Source organism: Sparus aurata, chromosome 9 (genome assembly GCF_900880675.1).
Source record: "Sparus aurata chromosome 9, fSpaAur1.1, whole genome shotgun sequence".
Lineage (NCBI taxonomy): Eukaryota > Metazoa > Chordata > Actinopteri > Spariformes > Sparidae > Sparus > Sparus aurata.
In genome coordinates, this window is record NC_044195.1 from 4702456 (window position 1) to 4717882 (window position 15427).

The 15427-nt window shown below is 40.5% G+C and overlaps 1 protein-coding gene across 2 annotated transcripts in view; it reads right to left on the reverse strand.

Moving 5' to 3' along the window:
* The window catches only part of vwa8 (von Willebrand factor A domain containing 8), a 129446-nt gene that overhangs the window by 94308 nt on the left and 19711 nt on the right, over positions 1–15427 (reverse strand). For both annotated transcript variants that reach the window (XM_030427979.1, XM_030427980.1), the window contains exons 13-19: positions 12169–12329; positions 11856–11969; positions 5882–6071; positions 2964–3041; positions 2755–2870; positions 2490–2587; positions 1079–1185 (exon numbers count right to left, since the gene is read on the reverse strand). In XM_030427979.1, coding sequence (XP_030283839.1) covers positions 1079–1185; positions 2490–2587; positions 2755–2870; positions 2964–3041; positions 5882–6071; positions 11856–11969; positions 12169–12329 — 864 coding nt within the window. The remainder of the gene's footprint in view (positions 1–1078; positions 1186–2489; positions 2588–2754; positions 2871–2963; positions 3042–5881; positions 6072–11855; positions 11970–12168; positions 12330–15427) is intronic.

A 15427-nucleotide genomic window follows, 5' to 3' on the forward strand; every position in this document is an offset into this window, starting at 1 on the left:
CACTGCCAGCACAGAGAGGAGCCCACTACAGAACTGAACATGGACAGTGACAAAAGCAGGACTGGGAGGAATGTGGGTGTACTTGGAATTCTGCCCCTTTTCACACCTACAGCATGCACACTTAGACAAGTAGTGCATAAAGCAGTTGTGACTGTCTTATTTTTGGTGACTAAAAGTTATACAAAGCAGACAACGCAAACCCTGACATACCTGACTCCCACAAAGAGGTTCTTCACTGCACCCATCCTGTTTGAAAAGCTCTCTAAGGCAGAATGACATCCATTTCTATTGATTTATAGATGTGAGGTATGTAATGCTCTTTGTTTGATTGATTGCAACAACAAGCTAACCACAACCATTCAATGAAATCAACAATTAAAGTCTTGTTGCTTTATACACCAATGCAATACACCAATGCAATACACCAATGCAATACAGTGCAGAGGGTTTTCTGTCCTTTTCAATAAAATCCATCAATAAGAGCAGTCGGAGGTCAATTATAGATTACTATTCATATTTTACCACCAGGCCAGTACTGAGATTAGCCTCTCTGAGGATCCAGTGTATCTAAAGAGGGCCTTGAACAGAATGAGAATGGCCTTGGAAAATTTCAGCTAATACCAGAACTAAAAGTAAAATACTTTATAATCAAATAATGTCACACACTGCAACAAGGACAAATTAATCTCAATAAAAACTAGGTAGAGAGAGGAGTGAGACTTAAGGAAAAAGGAAGTTGTCTTTCTACTGTTGCATGACCTCATTTGAATGAACAAAGCTATGAATATTGTGGGATGAACAGTAGAGTGATCCTTTTTTAATCTGAGAGAAAAAAGGGAATCAATGGATTATCATTTATTGTTTCTAATCCAGTTTGTTGCCTTTATGTGACCAAATCTGGGTCATGTCCTGGAAATAAGTATTTTTCTATCCCACTTTTACAATCACATTAGGATTGGTGATTTTCTTGCAGTTACAGATTTGTTTTTGGTGAGATGTTCCTTACTAGGTATATTATGTATTGTGAGCTGTGTGTGTGTGTGTGTGTGTGTGTGTGTGTGTGTGTGTGTGTAATTACCTGGGGATTATCGTAGAAGAGCACGTCTGGAACCTTAATTTTCTCGTTAGGGTTGTAGACGGGAGCAGACACATTGCCAATAGTCAGCACACCTTCCTTTATCCTACCTAGAGAAATAGAGTAGGTCACTTAGTGTATATGCATGATTGTGTTTGTGTGCGTTTGTCTTAAATGTGGTCTTTTGCATGTATTGAGCAACTACACTATCACAGTAGTTTCTTCAGTAAAATTCACTGCTAGGCCTAAATCACTTACCTTGTGAGGCAGCTGGATTCTCAAGATCAAGTGATGTGATCTTGCAAATCCATCTTGCCTGGTTTCAAGCTATCACAGGTGATCAAACCACAGTCACTGGCAGCTAGAGACGGCCAAAAACAACAATGGCGGCTACTAAATAACGGCTGCTATGGCACTGCCTAAAGAGGTAAGCGTACCTGCTATTGCAGTGGTTATACTGAAATATATTGAAAGATGAGAAAAGAAGGGGACAGAAGGCTTTTCTTTATATAAAACAACATTCTTCTACAAATTTTTCTTCTCTCAACTGGCTTTAGGCAGAGTTTTTAGCAAGAGAGTTTTCCAGCTGTCTCGGCTGGTGGTGGTGCAGCTATCAGATTGTCTGAACTAAGCCTGTGATAGATAGTGATAGACAGATTTGTTCACGGTTTGTCCAATCACCTACCAATGATTTTTTGGAAAGTTCCAGTCCTTATCCAAACAGTTTCAAAGGATGACTTCCCAGGTGGTTGGTTGTTACATCACTGCTATCTGGTGTGTCAGGCTAAAGGTTACCCCAGATTCTAATATATGCCATCTTCAAATTTCAGTACAAACTGACAGCATAGTTTCTAGTGGCCCACATTACTATTACTGTAACTGATAAAATAAGGTTTCATAAGTAATGCAAATTTATTATTACTCTTTTAACTTATATGAAGGTTGCTATAGGGTTACCACAATTGACAGAATTCATATCTATCAACAGCATTATTAGCCCAAGTTCAAGCTGTATATGCCATTCTTATTTCTAAAGAAAATGAAATTATTTTGGTTTGAATGGTTTCTTTTCTTATATTGAAATCCAATTTTTTACCTGCTATAGTCTAAGCTGTATGTGTTTAGAGTCAAAGTTGAAAATATGATACTTGGAAATGCATCATACATCTGTGTGTAAAAACGTCAGTAAAGAAAAATGTATTTGGCTGACTGTATTAACAAGAAATCAAACATGACAAGTGCTTGTATGCAGATTGATTATAGCACACTGAAATCCAACTTATGTTTGCACTGTCACGCGGATAATGAGCCAATGGGTCTGCCATCAAAGCCTCAGCCAAATGAATGAACTGAAAGCATTTAGAAACACTGAGTAGCTGTAAAGGTTTCATCTGGACAGCTAACTGGAACTTACAGCTGAAGTCACGAGTGTCAGCATGATCTGGTGTGTCCTGTATAGAGCAGTTGTCCAGGCTTTTTTCGAGAGAGGCACGGGCCAGACTAGGCAGGAACCTGAAATACACATTCACACACTTAATGACTGATGCCTGCAATTATACAGCACTAAAAATCACCTTGTTTAGGCTGGCACTTTTATCAAAAAAGAGTAAAGAGCACCACAACAGCCACAGAAAAAGAGAATTTGAGAGGGATGTGCGTATGTGTGTATTTATGTGGACCTGGAAAGACAAGCCTTATTGACAGCACGGGCGATGCTCTCCTCAGGGTACTGAGAGAGACGGCGACAGATCCTTAACAGCTGTCTGGTGGAGAGAGATGAGGCCAGGGACTGTGCCTGAAGGCACACACCACATACAAATAAATGACTTTATTCAGCCACACACGTAAACAAACTGGTAGAAAAGCACACACACACACTAGCACTTACTGTGGGATCGTTCGTCTTGCGGAGACTGTGAGTGAGGTGCAGTAGATGCTCTGCTGCTTCCATTGGAACATTCGGAGTCTAAATGGTGAGAACAAAAGAAAAAGAGAAGGACTAATAAACAAGATGTATTCAGTGATACAGAAGAAAGGATTTAGTTTCAGAAATATTGTTTTAGAATAGATGTTTTCAGGTCAAGAAGTTATTTAGCCAACTCTCATTACTATAAACGGGAATGTGAACAAAAAAAAAATTCAACATCTCTCTTAAACAATTTCAAAAAAACTCGACAACAGATGAATGTACTGTACAGAGTTCAACCAAATTATTAAAACAAGTTTCTAAAGCAAAATGATAAGCATATCAGAAGTCTTCCCAGCATGCAATGTTTGACAGTCAAAACTCTCCTTTGACTCTTCTTTTTTATGTTAGAAGAAAACATATATGATGGAAACTTGCTTTAATATAGTTTAAGATAAGTCTTGATTATTTGTCTCCACAATAATAAAAAAACTGAATGAATACATTGCTGACAATGATTAAGGAATTCAGTTGTTACCCCCTCACACTGTTACACTTTGAAAAACTAACTAAGAGTGGCTATATCTTTGTACCAATGTTGGGCAAAGTAGCTTTTAAAAAGAGCTGCTACACCTACTATATAATATAAGGTGATTAAGCTGATATAACAGAGTTAGGTAAAGTAGATATTTTAGGTAGACTGAACTGTAGATGAATCTTTGGAAATCCAGTTGAAATAAATTAAAAGATTGTGAGGTAGAAAAACAATATTTACTGTGAGAAGACATACACATGACAGCATTAACATTTCTGAAAATCACAAAAATAAGTTTAGCATTCATTTGAAATACTAAATATCAGATCTGCCCAAGCATATTCACCAGCTTATGTTGAAATTTAAGTTATTCTAAATCCAACAATTCCCAACACGTGAAATAACACTTTGTAGTTTCTGAGATACGGCAATTTCTGTATCATACTATTTTTAGTCATGTCTCACAATGGGTTACTGGAAATACAGATTCCTATTTTCATATGTTTAAAAACTTTATGCACTTAATTACCAGATTATAAAAATGATAAAATAGACATTATATTATATATAGAGAGATTTATATTACATTATAAAATACATTTTCCAATACCCTTTTCGGTAAAAATGGTGATAAATGGAGCACCATGGCGACAGGTTCCAATGCATTTCTATAAGGTTTATGTTTATGGCTGTGCTCTTGTCAACTAAAGGCATCTATTTATTTTTTTAAATGTCTCAGCCGCGCGCACACACACACACACACACACACACATCCCATACGCACAACATACTGGGCTCTATCTTGCACTAAGCGCAATTGACTATGTACACTGGCGCTTGTGTAATTCCTATTTTGCATTCGGCCCACATTGGAATTTTCCCTCCACAAACGCACGTCCTTAAATTATGGAATGACTTTGCGCTCCGGGGGCGATTCAGCGAAAAGAGGAGGCGTGTTCCAGCGCAAACGTTCACTGGCGCTATTTTGCTGTTTCAGAAAAAAATTCCGCAACAGAGCAGGAAAAACCTGGTCTAAAGTCAGTGGCGCTTATTCAGATGCAGTATTTTAAGGGCGCATGCTTGGCCATAATGTAGTGTGTGCTCAACGTGCATACACTTTGCTTCTCTCATCTACAAGGAAGCAGTTCCCATTTTTGCAAACCATACAAAAAAAGTTGAAAAGATTTAAACAGAAGAAGTAATTCTTTTTCCCTCTGATATGCGACGCGCCCGCCGTAACCGTGAGGGTCCGGGAGTGGCAATGCCCGATGTGCTCCTAGTGGAGCGGGTGGACGGAGATGGAGTTGGGGGAGGAGGAGGAAGGAGGAAGGGGCACAACAGGAGCAGGTGGTGCGTTTGGAGACTTGAGGCGATGCGCCTGAGAGGCCGCAGCAACATCGCCACCCGGTCAAGACGGGCATTAATACCTTGCTGCATTCCGGACAGTGCGGTCCGGTCTGACAATGCTGCCACAGCGTGTAGTGGGTCTGGATCCTCTGCACCTTGGTGTTTGCGCTGCTCTGTCATCAGCTGGCCGTTGCGCACTGCTCGGCCCGTGCGCACTGCTCCCGAGGCCCGGTGCGATGTCCTGGAGATGCCAGCCTTAGAAACAATTGTGGCAATTTCCTCCCACGGCCCATTTAACCAAAGCTAATTTGGATGGATTTCTCCCATCCTCATACAAGGCCACTTCTCGGTCTTTTACAGCCCTGATGAGAACGTCGGTATCCTCGGCTGTGAAGCGCTCCTGGCGTGCACCTGGCAAATTCGCCATTATAATAGCAATCCGCCATGGAACAAGCGCGCCTGCTTAAAGGGAATGTGAGATGACGCTCTGATTGGTTTATTGCATGTTACGTCCAAACCACACCTATGAGTAATGTAGCTACTTCAGACCAACCCATTTTAGATTTGCGTCGGGCGCAAGAGTCATTTATCCCGCCGGCATAATAGCAACAGCGCCTGAGTTCCGCCCACAAAGCTACTTGCGTTTTGCGTTTGATACTTGTGTTTCAGATCGTTAAGATAGAGCCCACTGAATTAAAATGCCCTCTCCATGTTAGCTGATTTTACAATTCAATCTTTTCCAACAACTGGCCACAATTCACTTACAGCACCTCTTCCCCTGTGTCTGTCAACAAGACTGCCAGTGGCCAGCTGCAACAATCTAGATAGTGTGCATTTCAAAGGCCAAAGAGCAATGAAGTTAAAAAACAAGTTTTAGGATATATTCACTCCCTCTTTCTGTGTGTATGCGAGTATGTGTGTGTGTATGCTTCTGTGTGTGTGTGTGTGTGTGTGTGTGTGTGAGAGAGAGAGTTAAGTATGGAGGTTTTGTCTTTCAGTATGTGTCTGTGCGTCTCACCAGTCCCTGTATGAGGCCCATCTCCTCTGCTTTGGCCAGGGGGGTGACTGTGTGGTAGAGGAACATAGTGAGCAGTTCTGGGCTCAACCACTGCTGACCTCTGTTGCTGCTGCTGCTTGCACTGGCACCCACAACAGGGGGCTCTGCCAAGGCCAGCACTCTGAATGATGGATGGATGGAGTGGATTGACCTGAAAATAAACACACACACACACACACACACACACACACACACACACACACACACACATGCACACACGCACGCACGCACACAGTATAACAGTTACACACTAGCAGCAGAAGATACACACAGTTGAACATCTGCCCTCAAGTAGATGTAGAATGCAGGTGTACATGGTGTTTGTCACGTTTGTCCCGTTGTTGTTGTTGTTGTGTGTGTGTGTGTCCCACCCAATCTATGTCAGAGACATGAGCATGACTTTTGACAGCTGGCTGTGTAATCCTTTGATTCAAGAGGACAGCAAAGTCCATCTCTATCACCCCACGGAGACACCCACACTGCAACAGGATATATTTACTCTAATGTGGGCGGAAGCGGGCGCTAAATCATCATCGTTGAAACCATCATCTCTGAATGAGTTAGTGAAAAGACATTTCATATAAGATGTCAGAGGCTGTTACTATTGGGCTTAACCATGCACTGTAATCCACTATCCATCCAAAGGCCTTACAAAATAAAAGCTTTGTTTGTCTCAGCTTGTTTATGTTCTGTCACCGTGTCTTGTGCTATCTATTCAGTCGTGAAATGTAGTCAGTTAGATGAATTAAATTTAAATATGAATTACATGATTTAAAAGCCCTCATCCAAAACTGATTGGTGACTGGTAACAGTTTCACTGCCACTGTAGAGTCACACACCACAACATGTGGTTGAATTTTTTATTTATTTTTATTAGTTGTGTTGCTGAATCTGGACCGACAAAAAAGCTTTATATTACGTTTTGTCATATATATGCAGCTGTACTCCTGCAGAACTGTAAACTTTAATGTGTAAAATTGGTGAAGTTATCCTTTATGTAAAATTGGTCTGCATGTGACTAGATTTCATTGTGATCAGAATCTCAGCAGGAGTGGTTTGGAAACTGTTTTGGAGTGGAAACAGTCCTGTGAAGACCTCTAACCCCCAAACACACAGATGCACACAGCCAGGTAACAGAAGAGGAGGCAACATACGTGTAGTTCTTAGTTACCTGCACATTCACAATAAAATTATAGGATTTAAGTTATTATTATCTCTCACTATCCAGTTCTTGGCATAGCAAATACAGATATGACAGGGATGGATGTGAAAGAACCAGCAAGTTGCTTGGCAACAGACAGTGTCTATCTATAGCCCTTTTCACACAGAGACTCCACATTATCACCGCAGTAAAAGCTCGCCATTTCTCCGCCTTTGTTTGTTCACACTGAACCAAGCAACGTCGACTTAGGAACCAAAAGAGGCGTGACGGTACACATTATGACATTGACATTTGTGTTTTGTTTTTTTTACATGTTTCTTCTAGTGTCCACCTGTTAATCTAAACATGTATCCACCCACTGTTTATATCATATGGATGCTGTTGTAATGTGTTGTGTTTGAGATCCTGATGCACACAACTTAATAGTGCAAGGAGCAGAGACATGGTGAGTTAAAGTTTTTTGAATGGCATCAGATAATCACCACCATTCAACTGCGAGAGCCACCTGGCTCTGCCAACCGGGACTGACGCTGTTTTGTGATGCAGAAATGTGATGAAGAGTTGGTAGGACAGACAGGATGACAGACACTTCTCCACAAATAACTGCAGTATTTTTTTCCTCATATAAGTTGCCTAAGACACTACTAGTTACCACATTACTTTTGATTGGTCCTGTGTGGGACATTTCTCTTTTATTAGATGAGTGAAGGATCTGTTTAATTATCAGACTGTGAACACCATCAGACCGACACACCCTCTGGCTTTTCCACTAACACAGACGGTGGCTCGCCTCTGCTGCGGCTCTGACACTACTTCCAGAGGCGGATAAGAGCCGCAGCAAAACTGTCCCCCCTGTCCATATCTGTAATTCTCACACAGACAGAAAGGGCAGTGTGAAAGGGGTTTTTTATATCTATGTATGCAGACAGAAACATGCATATATAGGAAATATATATGAAATAGATACTATAGGAAGAGGTTTATATATTTGGAAATTCGGTCATATCTATCTGTCTGTCTTGACACACACACACACACACACACACACACGCACACTTTGTCTGAGCCACAGGAGTAAAGGAAGAGGAAGTGGGTTTATTTCAGCCCAGACGCCCCACCACAAACATCCTTCCTGCCAGCTTAGGTGGGTTTTTAAGACACACGCACACCCACAGACACACAGACACACATACACACACACACAATATACACACAAAAACACCTTACTTCAAAACAAAATGTAAAACAAGGTCTCACAGTTGTATAAACCACTATTGTTCTATTGTCTATTGTCTATTATGCCTTCTAGCTCATTAATCTATTACTGAAACTGGCCCAGACTCTATGTTCTATTTTCTCCCACCATTGCAGACACAAGCACTCTTAACTTTAGCTTTTTTCAGTCTGCACACCTGGTAAGACTAATACGATTCAACAGAAACAAACAGAACTCTCTATTCATTTATCTGACTCGTTACATTTTAATGAATGTTTTTACTCACCCATCTCTCTCTCTGTAGATATCCCTATGATGACTCTATGTGCTATATTCACTGAGTACTTTGTCCACTGTATGGCTGAGACCAGTGGTTACATTGGCTTTTGTAAGGAGGGGGAGCCCTTCTTCACTCAGCGGCCATTATCTCTCAAAATATATATTTTTTTTACCTTGCACCATCAGCGTAATACATATTACGGCTTATGGCCTTCTTGATTATATCTCACATTCACATATTGGTAACTTATTAAGCCTACATTTCACCATCAATCTACACTGTAATTTGTAAAACGTATTCACAATATACATAATCAATTCACATATTAGCAACATTTATTTCCATCTCATCAATACACATGAATTATTTGCATTATTAAAACACTTCACCATCAATTCATATAGTTATTTACATCTTACACATACATCTGCATATCAAAACATCAAACCACGTATCAGCAGACAATTTAATTTATAACTTTCCAAATTGGATTCAGTTCAAGTTTCTGCCCCTCCTGTCTCTTCCCGACCTCCGGGTCATAACCCAAAAGGTTAAAAATACAGACATTTAGTTTCAGTAAATTAACAAAGTTAACATTTTGCTGTGACAGTTACTTCACCCACCTTCAGTGCGTCAGCAGCACCGTGTGCGTGCGTGCGTGCACTTGTGCAGTATGCGAGAAGATGCCGGTAGCAGTGAAAACATGGACTGGAGTTTCACTGGTTCAGGTTTTATCTCAAAACGAGCGGAACGGATTCAACAATGAAGCTCTGGCACAGCGCTGAGTGAACAGGCTGATGTATTGATGGGGATCCAAATTAATGATTTTAAAAAGTCATATAATGGTAGTTACACCCATGATTACAATGAAACACTGAAGCAGAGGGAGCTCAGCTCCTGCTGGCTGTACTGACGAGGTGAGGAGGCGGAGCTGAGCTCCAGAGGGCTCCGGCCCAATTTAATCTCTGGCTGAGACACAGCGTCTTCAAGATGCCAGCTATACAAATCTGAATCCCTCCTTTCAACTCTTGGTTTACCTGGAATACTATTTTTTGTCTCTACTCTCTACCACCCTCTATATTTCTCTTTGCCCCTCTCTGTGAGTCTTTCTTCCTGTTATGGTGCTAATGCTGAATGGAGTCATTGTTGTCATTGGAATGCCAAACTGTTGTTTTCCATGTTAAATGCAAATACAGATTCAGAAATGGTCCTAAAATGGTCATGACCCTTCCCACACATAAATTGTTACTCTGTGTGTGCAGCGATGCGATGTTGTTTTCAATGTAGTGCGTCCCCGGGACCCACAGGTGGTGAGTTGAGTGGGTCCCTGGGAAATTCAATGGGTCCCGATTCCCCAGTTAAAAAAATGTATTTCTTTCTTATATTTTTCTATTTCTTAAATTTTATTGAGTGTTAAACTCCTTTGATGGTGGTATGATATGGTTATAACAAACGGATATATTCATGTATGTTCAAAATGTATCTGAAATTAAACAAATAAAATTCCAAGTCTGAAAAGTTTATTGTAAAACAACTGTCACAGTGGCATGACACATGACATTCAAATCAAACAGCATTTTTGTAGCAACATAAATAGCACCAAAATAAATTACTAAAATTCAAATAGTCTGCTGACCTGCAATAGGTTTTATCTTTTTCTTTGGTGGCATTTTTGCGTTCTCCTTTTCCTGCTTATCTCGTTGGAAGCGCGATGTATGTGCAGATGCCGTTTAGGCATAACAAAATGGCGGCAACCATTCAATGTAGTTTTCATCACCACCACCAGATTATGTTTTATTTATTTCATTACAGCACGTCCCCTAAACGTTAAAACTTAATCGACACGAATGAGCACAGCATCGAGCAGTGGAAATGTGGGTTTATTTACTATGAAGTTCGTATTTTTAATTGTTGAAGGTGTAGCAAGCTTTTCAAAAGTGCGGGGGATGGATGTGGTGGTGGTGGTGATGGTGTCTTTTTTTTTTAAAACAATTTTGGGTAGGGGGGGATGATAAATGACACTTAAATATTAAATCTGTGTCTATAATAACCACACCCTGACATGTAAATGTGACATCTGTCTTGATTCGTTTAATTATAATATAATATAATATTTGTAATAGAAGCCTACTGCAACTGTACTTTTTTTTTTTACCATTAAATGTTATTTTATACATTATCATATTTTATAATGTTCTGTCATGGACTATGTCACTTCACTGCTAACAGAAAAGACAGCAGCTCACTGCCAGTTGCAGCTTCTTATCTTGATCTGCAGTCTTTAATTTTTTGTCATGATTGTTATTATTAGTACTTAGATTATCAAAAATCACAATTACATGTCAGGATGTGGTTATTATAGACAGATTAAATATTTAACTGTCATATGTCATCACAGTAACAGCGTTACATACATTAGCAGCTGTAAACACATAAAAACATTATAAAACACATCATGTGGTTTGGTGTCGACCTGTATACTGAACATATCAGGAGTAATCAACGTTTATAATCATCAGAGAATGTTACAGACATTGTTTTTGGTTGCTCTCCGTTCCCAGAGAATTCACAGAGAAGCTGGAGAAGTTTGTGACATTTTCATCCCAGATTTTTGTGAGGAGGGAATCAAACGCCTGTCCCAAATAAACACCTGGTCTGTCAAGTGATTGAAACAAATAAACGCCTGGTCTGTTAAGTGGTTGAGACAAATACATGCCCGGCTATTATTGGTATTTTACGGTAGTTCCCGCATCATCAGCACGAGCTGAACAATAAATCTAACTTAAGAGAGGCGGGACTTAAGGCAGAACAGCCAATCATCAGCCGGTCAGTCCGTTTGTGCAAAACTGCAGAAAAACTGCAGAAAAAGTGTGGGTGTTGAACCCTCTCACCGGGAAAAGTGTGGGTGTTAAAACACACACATCCCCCACGGGTGCGACGCCCCTGGTTGAAATGAAATCAGCGGTGACGGGCTAGTTGTTTTGGTAGCGGCTAAATTAGCATGTTGCGATACTTTGTACAGGGGATCACGTCTGCGTCGACTAGATGCGCAGAGGGTTGAAACAGCGCTTGTCCGGTCTGCTAACAACAAGGTTTCTTTTGCCAGTTACTGTGATTAAACACGAGTTGTTTAATGTTCACAATGCATCGTTTTTCATGGGAAAAATGAGGTGCGTCCCCGGGATAGTGAGTTTAGTGCGTCCTTTCAGATTTTAATGCGTCAGGGACGCAGGACGCGTACCTAGCAACATCACTGCGTGTGTGTGTGTGTGTGTACCTCTCTTGCAGTTGTTGGTCACTGAACTGTAGTTGATCCTTTAGTGTTTGGTATCTGTCCCACCTCAGCAGCCTGGTACCATCATACAGATCCAACTCCCTGTCATGGAGTAATCTGGTAAACAAAAGAGACAGTGGAATGAATTGAAAAGTCTGTGTGCGTGTGTGTGTGTGTGTGTAATTTACAGCATCAGGTGGCAGCAGTGCACAACTACAACACAGAATGCAGAATATCATACAAGCAACAAAGCGTTCTAAAAATAACACAGTAAGTAAATCATGGAAATTGGATATTTTCAGCAAAACTGAAGTACCTAGACAGCACTGCCAGAGTTCCCAGGTTGACCCTGTGTATACCGTCCAGAATAAGCAGCTTTCCCTCAATGGCAGCAGTGACTAGTGGAGACGGCCTCCATGCTGTGTCTCCGTTAGGGAGAGTGTACCTCTGCTGCAGAAGGTCCCTGGCTGTCATGTCCTGCAAGTGGAGAGTGGGTATAAGGGGTTTAGAGCAATGCAGGGAGTGGTTCAATGTGTTGGTAAGTATAATAAATTAGATAAAGCGAGCTGAAATGTTCTGGAATACATACTACAGATTATCAGTTTTTCTCCTTAAACTACATCCCCATGTGATGAAACCTTGCTGCTAAGTTTGATAAATCTGCTTTCCAGATAACAGCTAATGGCACATTGCTGTTCATGGGTAACATCCGTGGAGCAAACTGTCATACTCACTATCACGCTACTGTGGCAGGGCTGCAACAGAGGTTAGTGGAGGGAATAAAAGCATAGTTGCACAATTTATTCCAGGCAGTGATTACTGAACTGCTACACAGCAAGACGACATTTTTCATTAAGACAGTAAGAGGCTCTATATTTTCCATTTGGTGCCATCATGAAGTAAGATAATTTAAGGGTAAAATGAGGAGCCATTACAACAAGAGCAGGCATGACCCATTAAATGTAAAAGATAAATGGACAGAATTATTTAGTGACCACTGTAAGGTCAGACAGGCTAAGTCTGTGAGGACGTCAGGGATGCTCATTTGAGCGAGCTCCTCTGACATCCACAGAGTGCCTGGTGTACTCCATCTCTCTGTGTACCCGGTAACCTACAATTATCATGAATCTGTCAGTTTGATTTGCACACTTGCAGAGCATCAAGGAAGACACCGCCTACTAAAACAACTGTCAAAAAGAGTATTAATAACAATAACTGAGTAATAATTGATTTGTCTGAAGACTGTGCCTGCTTGCAACATGAGAAATGATATAATATTTCTATCCATGGTCCTGCTAGGTCCCAGGGTTGGACTAGAAATGTAGGATTTGCCTACTGTATTTTGGGGCCCTATCTTACTCCTGGCAAAAAATGGTATGATTGCTAGTTCCAACTGACTCTGTGGGATGTGGCTATCTTAAGGCAATAAAAAACGATTCCACTTTAGATCAAAGACCTGGTCTTAAGTCCATTTCACAGTATTTCCCTGCTATTTAATGGGCACATTACTAAAATAATGAGAAAAGTATGACAGCTTTTGTAACTGTGCTCTGTAATAAACAACTGGACAAACATATACACTGTCTATGGAATCTTGGTGAAGCAAAGATGTTTACCTGACTGTTGAAGCACATTGCTCATTGAATGCTATAGTAGTAATAATATTAATTACAATTGAGTGTTTCTAGATTGTAGTAATGCTACTTTTACATTAGGTCAGAGATGTAACTACTTGATACAACTCCTGGTTTTACAAATGATAAATGGTACTTAAGACTTATGAGATGAGTATAAATGGGGTCTCATCCACCTTTTCCTTTCTTTGCAAAGCTGCTCCCCATAACACACAAGGCAAAATCAGGCTGTCCGGATTTGCAAATGTGAGTGGCTGTGGCTGCTTGCTCCTGTGATTTATATCTGTAGGGGGAAAATGCAGATATTCCTACCTGTCTTCCGGTTTATTCATACATAAATATCTGTATAATAAAGTGAAATATTTGCCCCCTGTGGTCAGTTATCCAGGGAAACTGCTACTATGAAATAGATTTTTCAAAGATAACAGTTCCCTTTTTCTTACAAAGCAGAGAATGGAGCTTTGTTATTATTCAGTTATTAAATATTTACTAAAGGACACACACCGACAAGAAATGAATTCATATTCCACTCAAGTCTTACATGTCACTCTGTTTTCCAAAAATGGGATTTTCACAGCTGACAAGATGAATTGCCCGGCATAGGATTCCACAATTCCCGCAGCACAAGTCACCCCTGACCTCAGCCAGCTAAAAATAGCTGCAGCATGAGGCATTAATACATAAGGCTTCAGTACACCCGTTTCCTGCACAATCATCACCCTGCTGACTACATTCCTCAGAATTCCACAAACTCAAACACACTTGTGTGCACACACAAACACACACATACACAGTGAGAGGTTTTTTCTCAAGCTCCCCATTCATCAACAAATGAATTGTAGAAGCCCTCATTTGCTCTCAATCTTCCAGTCAGTGTCAATTTTTGGCCTAACAGGTGGCCTAAGACCCAAGTAACGGAAGCCAGATGTGGGTCTATTCAGCCAAAAATACTGTCCTAAATCTAACACAAACAAGCTCCCATCCGGATATATACTGTAGCTCCCCTGGTGTTACATTTGTGCTCATTCAAACTCAAGAATGTCAAGCGCTATATCGTAGGGCAACTGTACTTCTTTCAGTTACTTGACGATTGATGAGAGATGATACGTCTATATATATATAATATAATGTTTTTTTTAACACGCATGGGTATCAGCTTGGTATTCAGGATCGGCCGATACCAAACGTAAAGTTATCAGAATTAGTATCAGGAAGGAAAAAAATTGAAAATCTCTCGACAGTATATTTTAAGGATGGCTATTGGTACTTTCACAAAATATTACATTTACATTTGTATTAACAATCATCAATAATATAAGTAAAATGACTAAGTTGGTAAAGAACAAGTGTTACAACAAGTAGAAGGTAAGTTCTGGTAAGTTCAGATAATGGCATCACTTTACTGTGATGCAGCCTTTAAAACCAAGAATATACACTACTCACAATAAGTTAGGGATATTGTTATTTACATGAGTGCTTTTCCTATTTGGTCTGAATTTTAATGAAATAAGTAAAGTTCCCTTTTATATTACTAATAATGAATGAGAAGAAACACCATTTTCATAAGTTTAATATTTATTACCCCAAAAAATTAGATAATAACAAGGATAGCCCCAAATAACAAAAATTGACAATGTCAGTAGCGGGTGTTTCCACCATTTGCCGCAATGACAGCTTGACAGCGACGTCTCATGCTCCTCACTAGCCTCATGATGTTGTTCTGAGGCAACGCGTTCCACTCCTCCACAAGTGCTACACGTAGTTCTGCCAGGTCACGTGGAGGTGGGGTACGATCATCCAGTCTCTGCTTCAGCTGGTCCCAGACGTGCTCTATGGGGTTCAGGTCAGGGGACATTGCTGGCCATACCATATGAGGCACTCCGACTTCCTGAAGTCGAGCTGTGACAATTCTGGCAGGATGTGGTGGAGCATCATCATCCA